This window comes from Protopterus annectens, chromosome 2.part0 (genome assembly GCF_019279795.1).
Source record: "Protopterus annectens isolate FY-2018-M chromosome 2.part0, PAN1.0, whole genome shotgun sequence".
In the NCBI taxonomy this organism is placed as follows: Eukaryota; Metazoa; Chordata; order Ceratodontiformes; family Protopteridae; genus Protopterus; species Protopterus annectens.
In genome coordinates this window covers 125,228,223-125,254,697 of record NC_056728.1, presented here as the reverse complement: position 1 = coordinate 125,254,697, position 26,475 = coordinate 125,228,223, and the positions used below count along the sequence as shown (strand labels likewise).

The window sequence follows — 26,475 nt, the reverse complement described above, 5'->3', positions numbered from 1 at the left end:
TGTGGAAGCAAATACCTCATAAGGATTTTCATTCTTACTGTATTCCTTGCTTAGGCACTGACCACGACGTAGCTAGTTGCCGGTTTTGTGCCAGATTTAATCAACGTACTATTAAAAGAAGGTACGATTTTGTATTTCATTACTTCGGTAGGCGTTTTAATTACAAAATGTCGTCTGACACGCTTCCGGCGTTCACAAACGACGCAAGGATAAAGACAGGCCTCCGAGGTCCAAATCAGACGATATTGTACAAGTAGAGCCAGCTTCAGGTTCGGCAGTCGTCAGTGAGGCGCTTTTGCAGCCCCTGTCATCGGCCATTTCGGAACAGACGGCCGAAACGGACTCCCATGAGGAGCCAACGAGGCCTTTGAATACTTCAGTTGCAGGACCTTCGGACAATGCTCCTTCGGATGGGTCCGGAGCCGCTGTGCAGGTACCGGCTTCAGAAGGGGTTTTCAGGCCTACTCAGCATCTGATAAAGGCAAAGCCAAAGACAAAGGCAAAGACTCCTTCCAAATCAAAGACCACAGCCCAGGCCTCTTCTGATCCAAGACCCAAGTCTCAGAAACAGTTACTTAAGATGGCGGAGGACTTGCTTACTATGATTAGGGGTTCACATCCCCCTTCGGACAAAAGGCCAAGGCAGGAATTGTATTGTGACTCCTCTGATCAGGCTTCTGTTTCTTCAGTTTCTTCTTCTGACCAGGATTATTCTTTTCCTCCTTATGAAGATTCTGATGCTGAGGAATCCATTCCTTCAGCTTCTCCCCCTGAGGATTTTTCTTTTGGGGAAACTTTACATGAAATGAGGGAACATTTTCACTGGGAAGGACAGGAGTACTCGGAATCTAAGAAGAGACTTAGGGATTTTCTTCTTCTTCCTCAACATAGACCCCTGGCTATCCCCCCAGTTTTGGATATTGTGGATGATGCTTTTTCGGAGGCTAACTTAACTCCTGATTCTTTTCCTCCAGCTCCTGTTAAGCCTGACAGATATTATAGGGTTCCTGATTCCCACCAGTTTTTATACAAGAATCCTACTGCTGATCCTGAAACCATTTCTCAAGGCCCTAAGGGGGTTAAGGCCGCTTCTGCTAAAAACCCCCTTCCCACTGAGAAGGATTCCAGATCTTTAGAAAGATGGGGCAAAAAAGTGTACACTTCTGCAACCTTATCTATTAGGGCTTTAAACTGTCAGTTTCATATGCTGAAATACCAGCAGTTTCTTTTGTCTGTTTTGAAACAAAAGCTAACTTCCATTTCTGCTTGTGCAGATGATAAGGAATTACACAATTTATTGCATACCACTGAACAAGTAGGGAAGCATGGTTTACACTGTAGTTTTGATGCTTGGAGGCTTCTTGTAGGGCTGCTGCCTCTGGCACAGTCATTAGAAGGCATGCTTGGTTAAAGGAACAAAACTTGCCAGATCAAGTAAAAGCTAAGTTATTGGATGCTCCTGTTCAACATAATGTTTTGTTTGGATCAAAGGCTGAAGAGGTGATAAAGAAGATGGAGGACAAGGCAAAATCCATGCAAATGGTTAAGGATTTCTTACAAGTACAGCCACCCAGATTTAGTAGGAATTGGCCTACTAAAAATTGGTCCTTTCCCAATTCTGACAGGCCTCAAAGGGGTAGATACAGATGCTCCCGGGGAAGGCCCCAAACGCAAGCCTCTTATAGATCAAGACAGTGGACTGCTTCCACCCCTAGGGGAGGAGAGGACAGGTCACAAGCTCATAGAAAACAGGCTCAATGACTCCCCCTGTTGGGCTGCAGGAACTTCTTGCCTGGAAGCCCCTCTCGGAGGAAAACTTTCTCTTTTTTTACCTAAATTGGACTCGTATAACCCAAGACAAGTGGGTTCTGGATGTGGTTTCAAGAGGTTACAAATTCCATTTTTATACCCGACCAAGCGGATGGCCGGATCTACCAAAACATCAATGGTCAGAGGCCTTAAACCAGGTGGAAGCCCTCTTGGCTATGAAAGCCATAGAACTGGTTCCACTTTCAGAAATGAGACAAGGTTTTTACTCAAGGCTCTTCCTAGTCCCCAGAAAGCAAAATTCATGGAGACCCATTCTGGATCTGTCAGTCTTGAACACTTTTCTCGAGATACCAAAATTCAAGATGCTTACTCTACAGCAGCTGCTTCCCGATGTTGACCAAAAATGCATGGATGGTAACTTTGGATTTAAAGGAGGCTTATTTACACATTCCCATCAGGTAGGAGCACAGAAAATACCTCGGGTTCAAGGCCGGAGCGAGGCACTATCAATTGTTTGCGCTGCCCTTTGGATTGTCTACTGCGCCCAGGGTCTTCACCAAATGCCTGGTTCCAGTAGTAGCTTATTGCAGACTCAAGGGAATTCAAATTTACCCTTATCTGGACGACTGTGTTATTCAGGCAGACAGCAAGGATGTCTTACTCCAGCATCTAGAATTTGTTCAAAAACTTCTCAAGTTCCTGGGGTTCACTGTAAACATAAAAAAGTCAAATTTGACACCCTCACAACAGATAACTTTTCTGGGTGCTCTTCTAAACACAAAAACCCAGATGGCATTTCTGACATATGAAAAACAATTACAGCTGGCTTCAACTTTCAAAACCTTGGCATCATTAACTCAGCTATCTGCAAGGAAATTCCTGCAGGCTTTGGGTTACATGGCCTCCTGCATCCTTCTCGTACCATATGCAAGACTACATATGAGGAAAATACAGTGGTACCTAAAAAGTGTATGGTCTCAGCATTGCCACAGTTTAGACATACAGATCTCCGTCCTGCCCTTGTCTTCAAAAGGAATTCCTTTGGTGGTCCAAGGCATGTACTGAAAACAAAGGGAAGGCCTTCAGTCGGCCTCCAGCCAGTCAGATATTAACCACGGACGCCTCGGATTATGCATGGGGAGCCCATTTGCAGGGCAACTGTCTGCAGGGCCTTTGGACAAAGGATCAGAAGCACCTGCATATCAATTTAAAGGAAATGTTAGCCGTTCAGAACACTCTATTGGCCTTCAGGAATCTTCTACAACCAGGACAACTACTGATACGGACAGACAACCCCACAGTTATGTGGTACATAAACAAGCAAGGGGGATCACATTCCTATCCCCTTTGCAGACTAGCCATGAATCTGTGGAACACAGCTCTAGCTTACAAACTGGACCTTCAAGCCCAGTTTCTACCAGGGAAGCAAAACATCCTGGCGGACAGTCTGAGCAGGAACCTGTCAGACCCACACGAATGGATGCTGGACACAGAGATATTCAAGATGATTACAGCAGTCTGGGGATGTCCTCACATAGACCTCTTTGCATCCCACCTCAGTCATCAACTACAGATATTTTGCACAAGGACATTCCACAAACTAGCTTGGAAAGTGGATGCACTATCATTCAGTTGGAGAAACCTCTCGGGGTATGCCTTCCCACCTCTACCTCTTCTTCCACGGGTGTTATTAAAGATCAAACAGGACAAGCCCAAGATGATAATTTTACTGGCCCCAAATTGGCCTCAACAGTTTTGGTACCCAACTCTGAAAAACCTTTCTCTGGAGCCCCCTTGGGTTTTACCTCAGACTCCGAACCTTCTGTCTCAACACCAGGGTCAAGTTCTGCACTCCCATGTCAAAACTCTCTGCCTGGCTGCCTGGTTAATCCAGGGTCTATGATTCATTCTTTTCTACCCAAGCAGGTTATGGATGTCATTTTAGAAGCCAGACGTCCTAGCACTAGAAAATCATATGCAGGAAAATGGAAAAGATTTTGCACCTGGATGCAGGCTCAGGGTTCAGATCCTCTTATTCCTCTGATTTTACTTTATCTGACAGACCTCTTACATAAGGGTCTTTCTTTTTCTTCCATAAAGATACATGCCTCTGCTATTTCTGCTCATTATAATTCAGACCCTCCAGTCTTTTCCCACCAGCTCATGAGACAGTTTCTCAGAGGAGCTAAGAACTTAAGGCCCCCTAGATTTCCACCCTTTCCTGCCTGGGATCTCAACTATGTTTTGGAAAAACTCACCCTACCTCCTTGTGAGCCTGCTGCCACATCTGACATCAAGTTTTTATCTTGGAAGACAGCCATCCTGTTAGCTCTGACCTCTGCCAGGAGAGTTTCGGAGTTGCAAGCTCTCATGGCTGTGGAACCTTATATCATTTTTCACCAAGACAGGGTGTCTTTAAGGACTAATCCTACTTTCATGCCTAAGGTGGTTTCCAAAGTGGCTTTAAATCAAACTATTCACCTGCCAACTTTTTTCCCCACTCCTCAAAATAGGGGGGAAAGGATCTTGCATTCCTTGGATGTACACAGACAACTGCGTTTTTACCTGGACAGAACCAAGGACATCAGGAAATCAGAGCAATTGTTTGTTTTTTATGCTTCAAGCTCCCAAGGTAAAGCCATTTCAAAACCGACAATTTCTAAATGGATTGGTCATGGAATCAGATTTTGTTATTCACACCATGGAAAGCAAATCCCAGGGAGTATAAGTACTCACTCTACCAGAGCTGCTGCCACTTCAGCTGCCTTCCTCAGGGGAGTTCCTACCAAAGACATTTTGGAAGCTGCAACTTGGAGTTCAGTGCATACTTTTTCTAAGCACTACAATCTACCTTTCTACTCTTAAGTCTAGGGCAGGCTTTGCTTCTGCAGTCTTGCAGGGCCTTTTAGCCACCCCCTCTACTTTATGACCACCTCCCTTTTCTTCTGCTTTGGAATTCAACCCTACAGTCATGACTGCAACAGTGAAACACGATGAACATAGTACAGTTGTGTACACTTACCATAAATGTAGATGTTCGAGTGTCTTCACTGTTGCAGTCTGGGTTTCCCTCCCTCCTGTCCCCTCTTATTTTTTCCTTTGTGTGATTCCCTTCTTCACCCTTCTTCTGAGGTGTATTTGCAAAGGGTATGGGATTTTATTCATTTTGGAACACCTGACATCTGGGGCAAGAAAAACTGGAGAACATGGCGTCAGCTGCCAGCTTTGTACTCCTGGCGCTCTGACGTCAGGGAGCATGGCTGAGCAGCTGACGCCAGACCCAGACTTTGGGATTCTGGCTGACCGAGGACTGCCTGCCGGCAGGGAGAACCCTACAGTTATGACTGCAACAGTGAAGACACTCGAACATCTACATTTATGGTAAGTGTACACGACTGTACTTTCTCTGCACTGCATTTTGGCTTATCTACTGTGCCCAGGGTATTCACAAAGTGCCTAGCTCCAGTCATTGCATTCTGCAGACAAAGAAATATTCAAATATACCCATATCTGGACGATTGTCTAATTCAGGCAGAATGCCAGGACATGCATTTGAATTATCTGGCCTTTGTTCAAAGGGTACTGACTTGTCTGTGGTTCACCATAAACGAATAGGAATCACACCTGGTACCCTGTCAACAAATTATATTCCTGGAAGCAAGCTTGAATACAACTTCCCAGATGGTTTTCCTCATGCCAGAGAAACGGATTCATTTGACAACATACTTCAGACAAGTGGCCACAAAAACCCTGCTATCTGCAAGACAAATACTGCAAGCCTTGGAGTTCATGGCCTCCTGCATTCTTCTAATTCCATATGCAAGACTGCGTATGAGGAAGTGGTGTCTAAAAAGCCTTTGGAGTCAACATTCTCAAGACCTAGAAACAATGATTCTTGTCATACCTTGCCTACGCCTAGAGTTCCTTTGGTGGGCAGAGGCCTGCCACCAAAACAAGGGACTACCTTTCACACCACCCCCTGCTGCCAAAACCCTAACAACAGACGCATCAGACTCTGCATGGGTGGCTCACCTGGCAGGGAAGTGCATTCAGGGCAAATGGAACCCAAGTCAAATGCACCTGCATATCAATCAAAAAGAAATGTTAGCTGTACAGAATGCTCTGACAGCCTTCAAGGACCACATTTTCCTAGGACAACTAATGGTAAAGATGGACACCACCACAGTTATGTGGTACATAAACAAGCAGGGGGGGTACGCATTCTTACCCCCTCTGCAGACTAGCCATGGCATTGTGGAACACAGCCTTGAGCTACCAAGTGCACCTACAAGCTCAATTCCTGCCAGGAAAATTAAATACACTAGCAGATGGACTAAGCAGAAACCTCATGGACCCACACGAGTGGAAAGTGGAACCAAGGATTGTCAGCATGTTGACAAGCAACTGGGGGAGCCCAGATGTAGATCTGTTTGCCTCTCCCCAGAACTACCAATTAGATAAATGTTGCACAAGGACTCCCCACAAACAAGCCTGGAAAGTGGATGCTCTGTCCTTCAACTGGAAAAAACTGTCAGTTTATGCCTTCCCCCCTCTGTCTCTGCTCTCCAAAGTGCTACTAAAAATCAAACAGGACAAACCATGGATGATTTTGATTGCTCCAGACTGGCCGCGCCAACACTGGTACCCTCTCCTGCGTAGTGTGTCACGGTTATTTCCATGGCACCTGCCTCAGACTCCTTCCCTGTGTTCTCAGCAGGAGAACCAGATTCTGCACCCACAGCTCCTAACACTGAACCTTGCAGCCTGGCTAATTACTTAATCTCTCCTTTACCATCCCTCAGCAAACCTGTGATGGATATCATTTTAGAGGCAAGGAGGCTTAGTACTAAAAAATCTTATGCTGAAAAATGGAAAAGATTCTGTGCCTGGAACCAATCTCAAGGGATGAGCACAGCAGCACCCAGTTTACCTCAAATTTTGCAGTACTTAACTGAGATGTTTCACAAGGGCCTGTCTTTTTCCTCTGTTAAAATCCACACCTCAGCCATTTCAGCTCATTATAACACAGAACCTCCCCTCTTCTTTCATCCATTGCTCAAACAGTTCCTCGGAGGGGCCAAAAATTTGAGACCACCCAGGAGAGCTCCAACCCCAGCCTGGGACCTTAACTTTGTCTTGGAGAAACTCACTCTACCTCCTTTTGAGCCAGCTGCTACTGCAGACTTAAAATTTCTTTCTTTGAAAACAGCTTTCATTTTAGCAGTCACTTCAGCTAGAAGGGTTCCTGAATTACAAGCCTGTATGACAGTGGAGGCTTTCATCATCTTTCATGCGGACAGGGTGTCCCTCAGAACCAATCCATCCTTCATGCCCAAGGTGGTATCCAGTGTGGCTCTTAATCAGTCCATTTATTTTCCAACCTTCTTTCCCAATCCACAGAATAAAGGGGAACAGACACTGCATTACTTAGATGTGCACAGACAACTTAGATTCTACTTGGACAAGACTAAACCTCAAAGGAAATCTGAACAACTGCTGGTGGCATTTGCTGCAGGGGCAGAGAGGGGGGGAAGGCTATTTCAAAGCAAACCATTTCTAAATGGATAAGCCATTGCATTCATTTCTGCTATAAGCACCATGGAAAACCTGTCCACCAGGGGATCAGACCTCACTCCACCAGGGCTGCATCTACCTCTACAGCTTTTCTCAGAGGCATCCCTGCCAGGGACATTCTAGAAGCTGCTACCTGGAGTTCTGTACATACTTTCACCAAGCATTATCATTTGCCAATTTTCTCTAAATCCAGAGCTGGCTTTGCCACTGCAGTCTTGCAGGTCCTTATAGCTGGTCCTAATGCTATCTAAATTCCTCCTCCCAACCATAGCTTTGGGAATCTACCCAAATGTAATGACTGCAACAATGAAACACAATGAACATAGTACAGTTGTGTACACTTACCATAAATGTAGATGTTCGAGTGTATTCACTGTTGCAGTCCTAGTTACCCTCTCTCCAGCCCCCTAACTTCTTTTGGCTGTACCTCTACTTTCCTTTAGTATGCTTAAAAGCCTTTTTGGTGTATTTGCATTTTTGTTGGAGGTATATATTTGTACTTTTATATTTAATTGCTTCCCATTAGGGGGGCACCTGACATCTGAGGCAAGAAAAACTGATGTAATGGCGTCAGCTGCATGTTTTATACCCCTGATGACCTGACGTCATGGAAGAAGGGACAGCAACTGACGCAGGACCCAAGACTTTGTTAATCAGGCCGACTGAGGGCTACCTGCAAGCAGATAACCCAAATGTAATGACTGCAACAGTGAATACACTCCAACATCTACATTTATGGTAAGTGTACACAACTGTACTTTCTGTGTCTTGGAGATGAGAGCAGTCCTCCTTGTGCTGCAGGCTTTTGAGGACTTTTTCCCCAAGGATGTGGTTTCAGTGCAAATGGATAATAATGTATGTGGTTTTGTGTTTGAACAAACAGAGTGGAATCTGGCCCTACCTTCTCTGTTGGGAGGCCCTGAGAGTTTGGCAATGAGTGGTTTCCCGGTAGCAGTGCACATTCTGGGGAAATCCAGTGTTTTAGCAGATGGTTGTCTTACTTATGCATGGTTCCTAAATCCAGGGGTAGCTGTTTAGATTTCCGGGCATTGGGCCCCACCGTGATGTGATCTGTTTGCTTTCCCCATCCAACACCAAGTGCAACAGTTATTGCATCCTAGTTCCCTCCACAAGAACATTCACCCAGGGATGTTCTTCTGTATGCTTGGCCCATGGGTCTTCTGTATGCTTATCCTCCCACTGCTTTGATGATAAAGATTCTCTAGAAAGCAGCCTATTGCAAAGTGATTGTAATCCTCACTGTTCCCTTCCGGACCCCATCAGGTGTGATTCCCTTTTCTGTTTCCTCTTCTGCTGTAACCCTACCTTGGTGCTGGATCCAATTCCAGATCAGATTTTCCACCTAGTGGTCTAGGACCTGCCTGAACTCTTGAGTTAACTGTATGGTTTCTCCAATTCCCTTGATGGCCAGAGATCTCAAGCTCTCTGATGGAGAAGTTTGCATTTTGCTCTCTTTTCATGGTTTCTCCAATTCCCTTGATGGCCAGAATTCTCAAATTCTGATAGAGTAGTTTGCATTTTGCTGTCTTTCCAGAAACAAGCTGCTTACAAAATTTATGCTAGTAAGTGAAAGCAGTTCACATTATGGGTGTCTTCTAAAGGTTTGGACTCTATCAGCCCCTTTGGATGACATTTCCTTGTTGATCTGTTTTGGTCTGAATCTGCTTATTCCGTTAGCTGCTGTTTCCAACTTTCATATTGACAGAGGTAATACTCCAGTAACAGCTTTGAAGATTTCCAAGGCTTTCCTCAGAGGAATGTTTTTTTTTGCGACCTTCTATTCGGGATTCTGTTCTTCCTTGGGATTTACCCCTTAAGCTTCACATTCTTGTTGGCCCTCCTCTTGAGCCTTCAGCGGCAGTCTCTCTAAAGTTGTTGTCTTGATAGATTCTTCTTGGTGGCTGTCATTTCGGCCAGGTGTGTGTCAAAACTTGCAGGCCTTATCCTCTGTCCTTTCATAATAAGGATAGGGTTTCTCTCTGAATGGATCGTGCCTTTTTGCCAAAGGTGGTGTCAGAAACCACCTTGAATCAGACCGTTTATTTGCCAGTGTTTTTTCTACCCTTTCAAACAAGGGAGAATATTTATTATATTGTTTTTGTGTACATAGGCAGCTGAGATTCTGTATGGATGGAACCAAGCTTAACTAATTTTTCCTTATTGGGGGGGGGGGGGGGGGGTTGGGCAAGCCAGTGTCTAAATCTACTTTATCCAAATGGTTTTTGACTGCATGTCATTGGGATGTAGATTGAGAGGAAAGTCTGCCTTGTAAGCTGAAGGGTCACTCTTTCAGAGCTATGTCTACTTCTTCACCCTTTTTCGCGAGAGTCTCTATTGATGATATTTGTGCTGTGGCTACGTGGGTGGGTACACACACATTTGTGTCTCCCTGTAAGTTGTATGTACAGTTTGGGCTCTAAGTCCTCCCTTAGTTCCACTGTAATGCTGAATGTCCTCTCCTTGCACCTTTTTGGGATGACGTGGCTGGGGACTCCGTCCCATAGGTTGAAGCTGGATTTAAAAGACATCATCAGATGTGAAAGTTATGTACTTAACATAACAGTAGATCTGTGTTCTCTGTTTCCATCCAGTTCACCCATCCCTCCTTCCTTTCCCCCCTCCTGTGTTTTATTACTTCCCAGCATTGGATGGCCGAGGAGTTGAGCCATCTTTCCTGCATCCTTTTGTTTGGTGTCCTTGGTCTGTGGTCTTAGAGGGTTACAAGTTGGATTTTTGTGGAGAGTTGCAAACTCAATCTGTGGTAGCTGTAGGGAGAGCAAGGTAGTATGGGTAGAGGAGGCAGAGGTTGGGTGATAAATTCCAGTAACCCACAGGTTGAACTGGATGGAAATGGACAACTCGAATCTATCATTACAGTAAATACATAATTTTCATTTTTGCTGGGTCCGAGCTGATAGACTGCTCGAGGACCAGTAAGTTTTATTGGACCCGTAAGTTTTATTGGGCAGACATGATTGAATGAATCCAGCATTATGGAACATATGTAACTTTTCTGTTTATGCTATAGAGTCAGTCCTCTTATTTTAACACTGTCAATTTTTTTCATACATTTCAGTATATTGTTTGGAATCTTGGAGCCTAGGTATTTGCTGCTGTTAAAGTCAGTCATATTCCCTAGTGTGGAACCATTTATCAATCAATAATGTAAACATAATGTAGTCATCTACCATGTCTTTTCTGCATTCTACCTGCTCTAGAATAGAAATGGGAGTTACTTAACCTTGTTCTCGCAGGCAGTAATATATTTACAGAATTCTTTCAGAATTATTTCTAGTACCCACTTAATTCACATTAAGTTCTATGCTCGTGAATGCATCTGAAATCTCATTTTATGGCATTTAATTAGTGTCAAGTCCTCTCTGAACCTGTACCCAAATAGAGTAGAAATCCAGTTCCTTAAGTCTTGCACTGTAATGATGTATTATAACTGTTTTCTAAAAGTATGTTGAACTCTCTTAAGTCTCTTTAATTGGGCTAGGCTTTACATGTAAAAACAATCACAATACTCAGTTGGTCTTAATACTGATTTGTGAAGGAGATACGAACACTGTATAATCTCTAATTGAAATTCTTCTCAAACTGTTAGTTAACCCATAGGACTTCTTTACAATATTGATATGCTGTCAAATCCTTAGCCAGAGTTGATCAATACTCCCAAATCCGTAGTGGCATTATCTGTTATAAATATACAGTTGCCTATTACACAAGGACATATTGGATTCCTTTTTGTATTACTGTACATATTTCTGACTTAAACCTCATTCCATTTGATGTCCATTCAAACACTGTGTTGAAACAATGTAATTTTTTTTTCTAATTAGTAATGTCGTTACAGTGGTCCCTGTCTTGGTGTCATCTGTGAATTTTCTCACTTATACTGGTTTATTAGAAATTTGGTAGTAATACAGTGTTAAGGTGCTTATCAGCTACAAATGTGAATAAACTATGAAGTAATGCAAAGGGAGCATCTATTGGGTCATTCTCACACAGTAATACGCCCAAAATGGAACAGTGAGGGACCCAGACATTAACCTGTACTTCCTTCAGTTCACAGTTCCTAATGTGAACTTTGGAATTCCTTCCCAACTAGTTTGCAATTCAGTTTATTGCAAACATGTAAACCCATTTGCACTGATTTTCTTCTATAGTGGTCTGTTCTCAAAGATCTGTTATGAGTTGCATACGCAACTGCATTTAAGTTGCTTTTTGTTCTTGTAAGTGCCTGTCTTTATGGTGCACAGAATTTGTGGCTATTCATTGTATGGCCTATAAAAGTTGGATTTGTTTTAGATGCAGTTGTCTTCAGTTTGGTTGTAGTCCATTCGTAAGTAGCATGTATGAAAAGCTTTGAACTGCTTCTTGAATGGTATAGGTGGCTGATGGCAGTGTTGAAGTAACAAGAGTATCATGTTTGCTGTCTCTGTTAAATGCGTAATGTTCACAATATGACTTGCACAGTTTTGTGTATAACTTAAATCAGTTTACATTCAGCTTACTTGAGAAGGGATGATTCCAAAATGGTGGACAGCCTGTAAGCACACTGGCAGTGCAGCTCCTGCATTCCTATACTATAATCTGACTTCAAACCAGCGCATCGCTTAGGAAAAGTATACCAAACATCAATGGATTAAAGCAGAAATACGAGTACTTAATTGTTTCATCTTTATCTTTCAAAGATTCTCTTATTCTGAAGGAAAAACAGTTACTTGTTGGAAACAGAGCCCTGAACTGCATGGTGTGGATTCTTCAAGACTAACAGGCCTAATAAGAGGAAAGTAACAGGAAAAACAACTTTCATAACAAGACTTATTTAAAATTCTGCACTACTACCACTAGAAATCTAACTATACAAGATTAATGGAGAATCAGCCAGATCGGATGGAAACTGTAATCACAAAAAACAAACTGTCTGCAATTACTACTCCTGAGAAAGAAACTACTTCTAAAAGGCAAAAAATTAACAAGCAACATCAAGAAGCTGATGAAATGTCTCAAAGATTAAAACGGGAACAACCTTTAACACTGGAGAATCTGAAAACTGCTTTACAACCTTTACAAACAGAAGTTCAGGGTTTCTCTCATAAGCTAACTACATTTGGCTCTACTGTGGACCAAATTGTGCTTAGGCTTGAACAAAATGAAGCTAAAATTATGGACCATGAACTAAAAATAAATGAACTGCAACAAAAAGTACAAACCAGTGACACCATAATTAAAGAATTACAGCAAAAAATGTTAGACTTGGAAGCTAGAAGCCAGAGAAATATTTTTATCATAAGAGGTAGTCCAGAGAGCTTTGATAATTCACAACTTATTCCAATAATAAAATAAATACTAAGCTCTCTTCTGGCTAATAAAAATCTCCTGGATGAGAGAGTGATTGAAAGAGCTCACAGAGCTATAAAGCATACACAAACAACTGATCTTCCTAGACAAATCTATATCAGACTGCTTAATTCAGCACATGTTCAACAGATACTGTCAGCTTATAAGATTAAAAAGAATATTACATGGAGAGCGCATAAAATTATGATTACTCAAGATCTTCCTTTACAAATTAAACAAAATCGACAGAAACTCAGCAAATACTGCAGTTACCTCGTTGAAAATAAGATTAATTTCCAAATGAGATATCCTGCAACTTTAACATTTTATTACAAAGAAGAAAAAATATCCTTGGAAACACCTGACCAGGCAAAATCCACCTTTCTGTATCTCTTCAAAGTAAATCCTGCCTGAGACAACTCTATTCATATCTTTTGATCCAAAAAAAAAAAACATTTGGAAGGCTAAACAAGTGCTACAGTTCCAAAGAACTACAGGACAGAAGAATATACCACTCTTATGGGAAATTTTAAACAAAATGGATGTGGAATGTGTTCTAAATAACTCTACTTACTTGCCTGTAAAGAAAACCTCTTTGCTACACTGTAATACTTAAGGTACTGTCTTTTAGCAACTGCCTTTACATTTAAAAGTTACAAAGCTACCTAACATTGTCTGCCTAGAGAAATGACTTTAAAGTTCATTTACAGCTTACAAAAAAGAAGTGTTAAATTACATTTAAAAAATGGGATATAACCTTTGATATAAGAGTTTAAGTAGTGTAAATATTAGACATAAGTAGTTTCAGTTAAAATCTATACTCATTATTCTACTGGCATAATCATTGAGTTGCTTTTAAGTCTGTCTATGAGCAAGGTACAAAAACATTTCTCTTTTTTTTCTTCTTCTTCCTCTCTGTTTGTTCAGTTGATGGCACTGGTTAATTATTAACATACAAGTTCAAAATGATGTGTTTATATGGCTTTTGACAGTGCAGTGATAAATGAAGATTCCAATGCAATCAAAGAACCACAGTTAGTTCCTGCTAGCAAGAATAAGGCAAATGTTTAATTTTAAAGTGCTGCCTTCTTTAAATGTTTAAAATGTATAATCATTATTCTGCTGACATAACCATTGAGTTACTTTTAAATGTGCTTATTAGCAAGGTATAAAAACATTTTTTTTTCTTTTCTGTTTGTTCAAGTAGATGGCACTGGTTAGTTATTAATATATGAGTACACAATGATGGCTCTGTATGGCTTTTGCCAGTGCAGTGTTAAATGAAGTTCCAATACATCTTAAAGAACCACAGTTAGTTGCTTTTAGTAAGAATAAGGCAAAATGTTGTTGAATTTTAAAGTGCTGCCTTCTTTAAACGTTTAAAATGTATAATCATTCTACTGGCATAACCATTGAGTTACCTTTAAAGGTGTCTATGAGCAAGGTACAAAAACATTTTCTTTTTTTCCCCTGTTTGTCCAGTAGATGGAGCTGGTTAATTAATAATACGAGTTCACAATGATTGCATGTATGGTCCCAGTACATTTTAAAGAACCACAGTTACTTGCTGTTAGCAAGAATAATGCAAATGTTGTTGAGTTTTTAAAATGATGCTTTCTTTAAAATATACATATATTGTACTTAGTTTTTGAAAATATTGTTTTGTTAACTCTTTAATAACTCTTGAAATGCTAAGAATTATAATATGTTGCTGTTGCTACAAAACTTTTTATAAAAGCTACTTTTCCTTTTCTCTCTATATGATATTTAAGTGCACAATTAATATAATATTTTAAGCAGTCTGAAAATGATTATGCAGTATATAAATAATAAAAGGAGCGGGATGGGCACAGTCTGTTAGCCGATGACTGTTCGCATTTGGAACAGTATGGGTGTTATTGACATCCCTCTGATATATATCTACTCCTTGTTAAAAGTAATAGTTTCTTTTAGTTTCGTAACTCATGCACATTTACAAATACAGAGGGATGGGTGGTTAGGCACCTATTTAGAGTTTAGGAGTATAGAAGTCACAGCATTTATTCTTAAGATAAATACACTAACAGAAAAAGTTTATAACTGTATTTTTGTGAATCAACTAATGAGAAACTTCAACAATATTAATAAAAATGATAACCATAGACTCTTGGAATGTTAAAGGGATGATAGATAAAAGAAAAGAAATGTAATCATGCACCTCACATACCAAACTAAGGCTGATATAACTTTCTTGCAAGAAACTCACTTAGATGACCAACTTTGGTTTAGGGAAAGGAAAAGAAAATTGGTTAAAACAGTAGTTGCTGCATTATAGTTCTTTGTCCAGGGGAGTGGCCATTATAGTAAATAAATCCTTCCGAGGCGAGATTACTTCCTATGAAGCTGACTCAAAGGGGAAGATGTGTATTATTTACTACTGAATATCATAATTTGAACAAACCATTACTCTTTCTTAATATATATAGCCCCTGCTCAAATCAACAGCTCTTCATTTATGAAATCTTTAATGTATTAGCCAAATACCCAAATCATCTGATTATTTTAGGTGGGGACTGGAATGCTTTACTAAATTTAGATAAGGATAGATCGTATAATAAAAAGACAGTCACAATCTACCACTACAGCCCTTGAAGAATTACAAAATACATTTGAACTAGTTGACCCTTATGTTAAATTTCAGTATGATAAAACAATATCAAGATTCACTTTTTTTTCAGCCACTCGTAAAACTTGGTCCAGGATAGATGCTTTTCTAATTTCCCTTGCTTTCCTTTCTAACAAAATAAAGTATGCTGTATCACATAGAACTCTTTCAGATCATTCCAAAATTAGACTTTTAATAAACTTTCAAGCTCATAAACAAAATATTTCCAATTTCAGTACCTGGACGTTAAATCCTAAAATTATACAAAACCAAGAAACTACACAAGAAATTCAGAATGTGTTAGCCCAACTTCAAAATGATTTTATATCCGATCAAATTCCATATGACATAAAATGGGTGGCTACCAAGGCGATCATCAGGGGTATTTTTATTCAAAAATCTGCATGGCTCAAAAAAAAAAAGTATAACAATCTTAAGAATGAACTAGTGTGTCAAATAAACACTGCTGAACTAGAACTTCAGGAAAAATATTCTAAAGAACTTGAGGAAAAAATAATTGATTGGCAAAAACAATTACACAAACACTATTTAGAAAGTATCTCCTTAGAATTAAGGTCAATATATCAGTATTCAGAATGGGCTCAAACGCCATCAAAATTCCTAGCTAGACTAATTAACATAAAAAGTGGACCTCCTAGGATCGAAGAAATAAAATATGAAGGACAGGTGAAATGTAAAGATCAAGATATAGTGGACGCTTTTGAAGATATTTATACGAAATTATACAATATACCCTTATCTACACACAGAGTTGAGGATTTTATACATAATATAAACTTTCCACAAATTACAGAAGATCAAAGGAAATTCTTTAAATCACTGTTATATTTAAAAGAGAGAAAAGCTGCAATAAACAAACTAAAATTAGGTAAATCCCTTGGGCCTGATGGATACACATCAGATTTTTATAAGCTATTCATGGAACTTATCTCCAAAGTGTTTTCAGCTATGTAATACAATATGGTATAACAGACAAATACTTAAATATCTCCAAGACAGTGTTGATTCTTAAACCGCATTCTGACCCAACAGATCCAGCAAATTATAGACCAGTAGCCCTCATAAACACTGATCTTAAGATATTAGCCCATGTTATAGCAAATAGACGTAAGCCCTCTATTATTTCCCAACAACAAATGGGCTTTATGACAAACAGCAAACAAGTGACAACACCCTCCTTTTAGATACCATTGTAAGAGTACTTAATAGGGATAAGTGCCCCAGATATGCCCTTACAGTATGTGCAACTAAACCTTTTGATAGAGTAAACTTAAACTTTCTCTTTAATATACTGCATTTATATGGTTTTCCTCAAGAATTCATTAAAATGATCCAGGTTCTGTATCAGAAAGCTTCTACCACTATACAGGTAAATAAACTTATAACTAACCCTATACTCTTATCCAGTGGTACAAGACAAGGATGTCCTCTTTCACCATACCTATTTAATCTTTATCTAGAACCTCTCCTTCTGTTCTGTTTATTTCACAAAAACAATTTCAGCATATTCCCAGAATCCACAATACAAATCTTATATACTCTGCCTTTGCTGATGACTTAAATATATACTTCCAACTCCCCACTACTGACATCCCAAAAATACTTGGTTATTGATGAGTTCTCGGTAGTTTCAAATTATAATTTAAATTTAAACAAGTCACACATATTTCCCCTCAATCCTATAGGGCATAAAGAATTGTACTTTCCTATGAGTGAGATCAAAATAAACTACCAGATAAAATATCTAGGAATAATATTTACTTCAGACTTCAAAGATATTATAAACAATAATCTAGTAACTACCTGGACTAGTATTCAAAACGATATGGATAGATGGAAGAACATTAATATGTCTCTACTGTCAAAAGCTAGTGTTGTCAAGATGAATTTTTTTACGAAGAATACTCTTTCAATTAAATGCTACCTTTTCAAATATTCCCCAGAACTTCTTCCTTGCCATGGAAAAAGCTATATCAAGATTCTTATGGTATCCCAAATCTACCAGAATTAAATATGCAAAACTTGTACTCTCCAAAGATAAGGGGGGATTGGGGGTTACCTGATTTTAAGCTTTACTATAGTATAATTACTGTATACAGACTAATACAAATAATAAACTATGACTCTTATATAAATACTTGGACACCCCAGTGGACCAAAATCTGGTATGAACAGTTGAAATCCCTTGGCTGTAATATCAAACCCTTGCCATTCTTGAATTTAAACCAGGCTGGCATATGCACGAAGAATTTACACCCACTAATTAAAAACATGATTCTTACAACTCAAACTATTTAAATCATTGCAATTAGCTGACGCTTTTGCCCTTATACAACCGTTACACCTAAATCCTAATTTACTAATAAGTAATAAACCAGTAAATCTAACAAACTACCCCTTGATAAGACTACACAATATGGGATATATACCAATGGAAAGACTCTAACACGAGGCAAATGAGACTTGAACTCAAACTTCCTATGAAATATAGTATTATCCTTAACCAACTTCATCATCTTATAAATGCTAAATTCTCACAAATACGCACTGACTTACAGAACATAGATTTAGTTAAATTAATACTTGAAAATCTTGTGATTAAAGGGAGAACAATTTCTAGGACTTATAAAATTGTAATGAGTGCAAAGCATCAGAATTCTTTATTTTCAAACTATTGGCAAACGAAAAATCAATCACTGACTGAAGAAAATAAAATTGTAATGAGTGAAAAGCATCAGAATTCTTTATTTTCAAACTATTGGCAAACGAAAAATCAATCACTGACTGAAGAAAATAAGAAACTAGCTATTGAAAATACAATCAAATTTATTCCTTTCAAGAAGCTGTTATATACACAAATTATGGTAAATAATCTGTATTACCTTATCTAAATTAAATCCTAACTTTTCGTCCATATGTCCCCATTGTCCGGATCAAACCACTGATATTTTACATGTCATGTGGAACTGTACTAAGATACACAACTTATGGTGTTCCTTGAGAGTAAGATTAGAGAAAATGGGATATGAAAAATTAACCCTTACTTGGGAGACAGCTATATTGTACATTAATATCAATCAACTCCCAAAAATATTAAAACATGTTTTTATTGCTATGTGTGCACTTATTAAATTCTTTATTACAAAGAATTAGAATGTCATGTCACCAATTACATGGGAAAATTTTAGCAATCTTGCTATCAAATTTATCTCATCTCACAAATTATTTTATTCAAAAACAAAAAGCAAACGCTATTATCAAAAATATTGGGGTTACTTGCTAGATATAGTTCTTGACAAATAAAATTTACCTACAAATTGTCATGAAAAGCTAACTTTTAAATAATAAATGAATGTAGTATAACCAATCTTTCTTGCATCTTCTCCCTTTTCTTAGTATATGTGTAACTAGATATTTTCCCTAAACATACAAATAAATGGTTACATTTCTATTTTTACTTTATATATAGACTATCCCCATTCTAACTATCCCTTATGAGACCAAATGAACATAAGAATTCTCATACTTTACTTGACGATGTAGTGACTTCTTGTGTATATATTGTGTGTGTGTATATATATATATATATATATATATATATATATATATATATATATATATATATATATGTATGTGTGTATATATATATATATATATATATGTATATATATATATATATATATATATATATATATATATATATATATAATTTTCTTGGAACGAGATTGTTGTCAGTTTTCTTTAGATAGGTATTTGTATTGTTTATTTGTGTTTTTGAATTACCGTATTGTTGTTATTTGAAAAAAGAAAATTGAAATAGAGATTTTGGGGGAAAAAAAAGAGAAGTGATGCTGGTCTGTTTATTCAGAGTAATGCAGCTGTATAGCAGTAATTGACTCTGTGGAATTTAAATTGTTTGAATTATGCTATAATGATAGAATGAGGAAACTAAAAAAATGTTTATCCTACAGGTTCAAATGCAAGCACTAAAATGCTTTTCAGTTTTAGCATATGAAAACCCACAAGTTTCCATGACCCTTGTAAATGGTAAGACATTTTTGTTTTATGATTTTAGTACTTTGTGCATTATTTCATTCATTCATTCATTGGTTATTCTCTTGGGTTGTTTCTTATCTTTTCTTCAGTGTTGGTTGATGGAGAACTTCTACCTCAAGTTTTTGTAAAAATGATGCAACGAGACAAGCCTATTGAAATGCAGCTAACAGCAGCCAAATGGTGAGTATCAAGGATGTGTGAAATCGAATAAAGCTGATTTGAAAAAACCTGAGAAGTATTGGGTAGCAGTTTTTCACCTCCATAACAAATGTGAGTCCAGAAAAGTCACAAATGCCAGCTCCTCATTTTGCTTATATTGCTTGAAAATTCTTCTTGAATCCCATAAGACAGGAGAGTAACTCTTAGTGTGTGGTATAGTACTTCATAGGCAAAACCTTTGATTAGGGATGGACTGTGTACACCGTTTGGGTTTCTTGGCCCTATAAAGTTGTGTTTCATTTTGTTAACCAAATACGTAGTACCCTAGCCCTTGGTGCTTGAGAGTGACCTAACAGATGCTCCTTTTGCATTAGTTTATAACTCATTCACATTTGTAGCTGATTAGCATCATAACACTGCGTAGTGTTTTGGGGGCACAGAAATGCATCATTTTAAAGGGTTATTTTTGCTGATCCAGAAGCATGCTCCTTTACGAAGCAAGTGACCTTCCATGATCACTTTTGAGTTTGTGTACATGCACGCATATGCATACATATTAAATTTGGTATCTGGGGTAGAGCACTTATCCATATGGACCTATTTCTGTCTGTCTGACCAAATATGACAGTAGATGAGCAAGTTAAATATTATCAGTACAAACAAAATGTGTGAAGAGAGCAATGAATAAATAACAGCAATAGTAAAGTACATAGTACAGGGAACAATAAGACTGGTTAGAATAAGGTGGGAAGAAGAGGAATAAAATAGTGAGAGTAGAGCACACAAAGTGTAAAAGATAGCAAAAGTAAGGTGAGGGCATGCAGAAGTTAACTATGTTCAACATACACAATGCAGAGAAGATGTCCTATGTTATTGTAGGGGAGTAATGGGAAAAAGATAAAGGTGTCTTACTGCTGAAGAGGAGAGTTTGCGATTAGGTGATGTGTCTAGAGGGAAAGCATTTGCAAGTCAGCTTAGGCTTAAGATGTTCTTTAAGCTAAATGTCAAATGATGGGTATGAGGTGGGTGAGATTTTTAAGACTGTAGTAGCGAGGGTTTCCCAGATGGGATATCCTACTAACAATATATGTACATCTGGCCAGCATACAAAAGCCTGGGTGCCTTCCCCATCTGCAGTTTGTACTTTCTTTTCAGTCAAGTACTGAGCTGTGTCTTCAAGTTCAGTTGGTCAGCTATACATACTGTGTCTCTCCCTCAACTGTTGGGTAGATAAGTGTCCTCATTGGGGACCCTTCTGTTTTCACTTTTTTTGTTCTTTATACGTTTTGTACCTATCATCTAAGAAAGGGACTTGATTGGGGGAAGGCAGATTGCTCACAGATGTGACCATAGTAAATGTTTTGTCTTAGTGCTGGAAACAACTATTTGGATTCTTTTCAGGAATTAGTATCCAAGACTTTACATAGTCTTCTGTCATCTTTACTTGGAGAACCAGGGAACTTCAAGTGCTTGCCCCAGGTAAGATGGCATCTGAGTCCTCAACAGCTGACTTCCCCGGATACTGAAGAAGAATTTCAGTAAACTTGAGGTGGAGATTTGCGCTGCTGGGTCAGACCCAGACATGTCAGTTGTGTCTCCTGATTAGACCAGGATAATATGGCTGTTTCTGCTGCTGCTGCTTTTTCTGTACATTGCCACCTTTTTTCTTTCCTGGTACTGTGCTCCCCTGCCTTCATTCCTTGGCCTGCTCTTTCCAAATTCTTTCTCCTATTACGTATTATTTCGATAACAAAGGTACTTTATCTCCTGATTCCTTTATGGATGAGCTTTCCTCTGGGGAAACCATTGTCAAGATGATGCAGCATTTTCAGTTGTCTGATATTCAGAAAAGGTATTGTCTTGTTGAAAATGTGTACCTAAGCATTCGACCATGCCTTCTGTTTTCAGAGCTTTGGATACGTTTCCACTGCTGCCCTTAATCCTGCATATCGGCGGTTGATTTCTAAATCACCTGACAGTGGTGCAGAGTTTATTTAAGTTCTTCCACAAAAACCCAAATTCTTATCCACCTATGTTTACTCTTTCCAGTAAAAAGTCTTCTAAGCTCCTGTCTTCAGATGGCTTGCCTGCAGAGAGATAATAGACCCATTGATTTGGCAAAAAGTGTATAATTCTGCCCCTTTAGAGCTAACCCATATGGTTAGGTACTTTTTATCTATTCTGAGGTGTCCTTCGTACATCTGCTCCTATACAAAAGCTTCGTCTTGGCTGTTACAGCTGCGTGGGACGTCACACACAGGGCCATTAACCAGGGGCCTTAAATGTGACGTCTGCACGCACAGTCCCCAGAATCTTTCAGCTGCGGACGACCTTCTCATCTTATGATCGCTCCTTCACAGATGTTGCATCAGTTAAGCTTGTTTTGATGACTGTTATTGCCTAGGCTTGGTTGTTGTAGCCTTTAGCTGATATCGGGTAAAAAGGGAAAGTGCCAGTGTGGGTGCCAGATACCCCATAAAGATGCCCATGATAGGTGTGTTTTTTGCTTAGGCCGGGTGCACGACCATTCCTCCTGCTCAATTTGTCATTCATTTGTGCCGAAAACCCTGCACAGCCATCTGGCCTCCTTAAACCTTTACCTAGAAAATCAGCACCTAAAACGGTTAGCGCTTAGAATGGATCCCGCATCAGAGGCTGAACACGAACCTCCGTGAAAGAAGGCCGAGATTCCTAGGCCTTCCTCGCCTGCCACTCCACTTCCCGACGCCCCACCAACTGCCATCTAGGAGTTGAGGAGCGCTCAGCTGTTCCGTCGACTTCAGCAACAACCCTCGAGGAAGCTGTTGCACAGCCAACAAACCGGCACGTCCTCAGAAATTTCCCAAGCACTGACTACCATCGCTGTCGAGGGGGAACCAGATTTGGTGGTACCTCTGACCGGGATCCAGCCTTCGGAAATGTTGTCTTCTAAGTTGGATGCTAGGCTGGTCCCTACTTCCACCCTGGCCAAAAAGAAACATAAAACCAAACATACCTCCTCTTCTCAAGAAAACCTTTCGAGATTGGCAGACTTTCACTTCCTCACTTATGCAGGCCTTCAGCTTCAGCCCCCACTACTCTGCTTTTATTGAGCCATAGGCCTGCTTCTACCTCTTCCTTCCACCCATGACCTCTCAGGTTAGGGAGGAAGAGCATGATTCTTCCTTTTCTTCCTCGGAGGACTCCATTTCTTACACATCTCAGATTGCCTCTCCTCAGGAGTATTACTCCCCTGATGAATCTGTAGAAGGGGATTCCCCCCCCCTGAGGATATTACCTTTGGGGAGACCATCACCAAAATGAAAGATTACTTAAAATGGGACACTTCCCAAATGACTGACACCCAAAAGAGGTACTTTGAGCTTCTTCAAGTGGAATCACACTCCCCCCTCAGCAGTCCTTCCAGTGCTTCCTGTTTACTTGGATGCCTTTAATTCAGCCTCTAAGGCCCCAGAGTCCCAGCTTCTGGCCCCCAAGCGCCCTGACCACTTCTGTAAAGTGCCAGAGGAGCATATATACTTAGTTAAACCTCCCCTGACTGATCCACCTGTTATTGCCACCGCTCCTGATAAACAGTCCAGACTATTGCCTTCTGCCTCCTTCCTACCCACTGATAAAGATAGCAAATATATGGATAGGATGGGGAAAGAAAGTTTATACATCCTCTGCTTTGGCATTCAGAGCCATAAATTATCAGACCCACATGACTAAATATGCTCTAGACTTAGTGTCTCAGACCTCCTCCTTGCAGGCCTGTATGCCTGATAGTCCCATTAAGGCTGACATGGCCTCCAAACTGTTCTTGGCCCAGCAAGTAGCCAGGCACTCAGAGGCAGCTACAATGCTGCAGAACCATCTGCCCAGTCTGCAGCATCTGCTTCTGTCCTTAGGAGAATACTCCTACCTATCGCTGCAGAATCTACCTGAGGACTTCAAGTCCAAAGTCCTGGACGCCCCCCCCCCCCCGATCACAACTTCCTCTTTGGGAAACGATCTGCAGATCTCTCCAGAAATCTGCAGGAAAAAAGTAAAGAATTACAGGACATTCCCAAATACTACAGGAACTACTCACCACCACACAAGGAAAGAAGCCAGTGATTACCTTTATATTTTATTAAAATTATAATCCAGTGCAGTAGTAGATCCACAATGTTGTCCCACAAAACAGGTAAAGTAAGCACACACTGGATCCAATAAAATCTGGTTAGCAGCAAAATACAAAGCATAAAATGCAGACTCATCTAGCACCTCGGCTCTTCACGTTTACAGAGTATATCCCTTCTTCACATATTCTAGCTTTAAATATCTTAATTATAAACAGTTAATCAATCACAGACTTAAATTAAAGAAAACACTTCCAATGACATTCTTGGTTCATTCCATACGGAATTAGTGTTAAACTTCAGAATTAAATTAGATTCTAACTTTCAAAGTTTTCTTGTAATATGAAAGTCATACATTTGTTGTACTTGCCCCAAAATTGTAGATGTAAGCTGTATATATTTCCACTGTGACATTCTTTAAAATGTAATCCAACAAGACTTTCTTCTTTGCCCTTCTTAACATCCCTAACATGTTCCTTCAACTTTTTTTTGATACTTCTTTTACTTTCCCCTATGTATACCTTACCACATGGAGATTTCAAACCATAAGCTATTCCACTACTGTCACAGGAAAATCTTCCTTTGCATGTAAATACTTTTCATTAATTTTATCAAAGCTTTGTACTACATACTGGTAACAACTGCACTTTCCACAAGGGGAAGTACCTGTTGCACCTACCCCCAAACTCCTATGACTGAAACTTAAAGTTAAGCTGAAACTTGCCATGCACCAATAAATCTCTTATACTTCTACCTTTCGAATAAGAAAACATGGGGTACTCATTTGCTCTTATATTAAGAAATTTATTTTTTTCTAAAATACCCCAGTGATATTTTACCAAATGTATTAAATCTTCTGTAAACACTGTATATTTGGTCACATAACATATTATCTGAAGTAGTTAACTTCATTTTATCTGCAACCTGTGGGTATTCGGATCCATATCGGATCCGAGCCGGCAACTTTTCAAGCATCTGCTCTGAGCTCCAAGCTCCTCCCCCTTACCCATAACCCATTACCATCTCCTACCTTTTCTCAGATCTTGTCTGCCGCTTCATGCATCAGCATCGTGATCTCCATAGCTCTGAGCATAGGGTTGTAGTAAGTGCTTTTTTGGTCCTTTTTCTAGAGTAGTGAGTGTGTGTTATCAGTTAGTTTCCTTCCCTTCCCCAAACGCTTGTTCGTCGGTCAAAAAAAAAAAAGGTTTGTTGTAAAGTAGTTTAGTGTAGGCCCTCCCTACCCCTTAGGTGTGAGTGCTTATAATGTGTTGGCCTTAAGTAGGTGGGCTGTGTGTGTGTGTGTGTGTGTGTGTGTGTGCGTGCGTAGAATGGCTGATCAGCCAAAACCTACTTTTAAGAAATGCATAGTGTGTGGCCATAAGCTTTCACCGGCGGATGGTCACACTTGTGTTGTTTGCCTGGGTGTTCCACATTTGTCGGTGCAATGCAGTGTTTGCACTGGATGTAATGTGATCCTATCTCGCCTACATTCTCTACAGATGGGTTCGGAGCCGATCCTCGGCTCCGACTCGGCCGCTATACAATAGAACGCAGTCTCTTATTGGCTGAGTTACCTCGTATCCCAGGATGCACCACTACTGCTTCCCCAGATCTCGTTTAACGCTTCTGAAGCATAGACGTGGTCTTGGACTTGGCTGAGCTAAGTACCTCTTAGTGACATAATTTTCTGTCAAATTTTCTGCAAAACCTGACCCAAAAGCTGTTTTAACAGCTACTTGTTGTTGTGTGATTGTGTATTTACGATTTTTGTGGTAAAATTGTATTTTTTGTGGCAAGGATTCCGTTGAGTCAGTGGGGCCTTGCCCTATCCTGCGCTTTTGTTAGTTAGAGTTGGTAGTTTGTGTAGTTTTTTTGTGTACTCTTCGAAGTTTAGAGTGTCTTAATCATGTCGAAGGAACATAGACCATCAGGTTTCAAAAAATGTTCAAAGTGCAATTATAAAATGTCCATTACGGACGACCATTCCTTGTGTGTTTACTGCTTGGGCCCGAAGCACCTCCAGGAATCCTGTAGCGTTTGCCACGCTTTTTCCTCTCGCGTGCTCCAAGAGAGGAAAAATAAATTGATTTTGAAACTGCTTATTACCCCTTCCTTTGAGGAAGCCCTATCTTCTTCTTCTTCCTCTTTGAGGAAGAAAAAATCTTCGGCTCCGACTAGCCCGTCTGATCCGGCAGCTAAAAAGTCAAGGCAGGCTTCTCAGTCGGCTCCACGGACTTCGGAGCCGAGGGTGGAACGGTCTGCCTCGATGTCTCCAGCCTCAACTCCTCTGGCTTCGGAGTCGAGAGCTCGGGCGTCGAGAGGCGAGTCATCTCCATCGGCTCCACTGCCTTCGGCTCCGAGGGAAATTGCAGTGGTAGTGGAATCTCCCTCGACGCCGATACTTCTCGAAACCATACGGAGCCGGTCCCCCAGTCTTTCGGAGCCGGCGGAGAAGTCGACTCTGACCCGGTCGGTCTCTTCTCGGTCGTCGAAGATGTCTGATTCGGATGTAGACAGGGTGCTTCAAAGGCTTTTTCAGTCTCTGGTCTTTCAAAAGTTGGTCTCGACTCCAGCCCAGTCGGCTCCGGAGCCGGTTTCCCACCCTGCTATCTCGGTTCCTCCTCCAACAGCTTCGGCACCGTTGGAGTCGGTGTTGGTGGAGCCGGTGGAGGTTGTCGGGTCGGTTCCGACCCTAACTCCAACCCCGCCCTTCGGGTCGGGGTTCGGTACGCGGACCTCCTCTGTTGGCCCTGGGGGGGAGATGCTTCGGGACCGATCTTT

General features: G+C 40.2%; 1 protein-coding gene across 1 annotated transcript in view; it reads left to right on the top strand.

Annotated features, from left to right (window-relative positions):
- Positions 1 to 26,475, top strand: part of LOC122792710 (armadillo repeat-containing protein 8-like) — a 1,055,700-nt gene that overhangs the window by 910,174 nt on the left and 119,051 nt on the right. The window contains exons 8-9 of the mRNA XM_044060296.1: positions 19,348 to 19,423; positions 19,522 to 19,612. Coding sequence (XP_043916231.1) covers positions 19,348 to 19,423; positions 19,522 to 19,612 — 167 coding nt within the window. The remainder of the gene's footprint in view (positions 1 to 19,347; positions 19,424 to 19,521; positions 19,613 to 26,475) is intronic.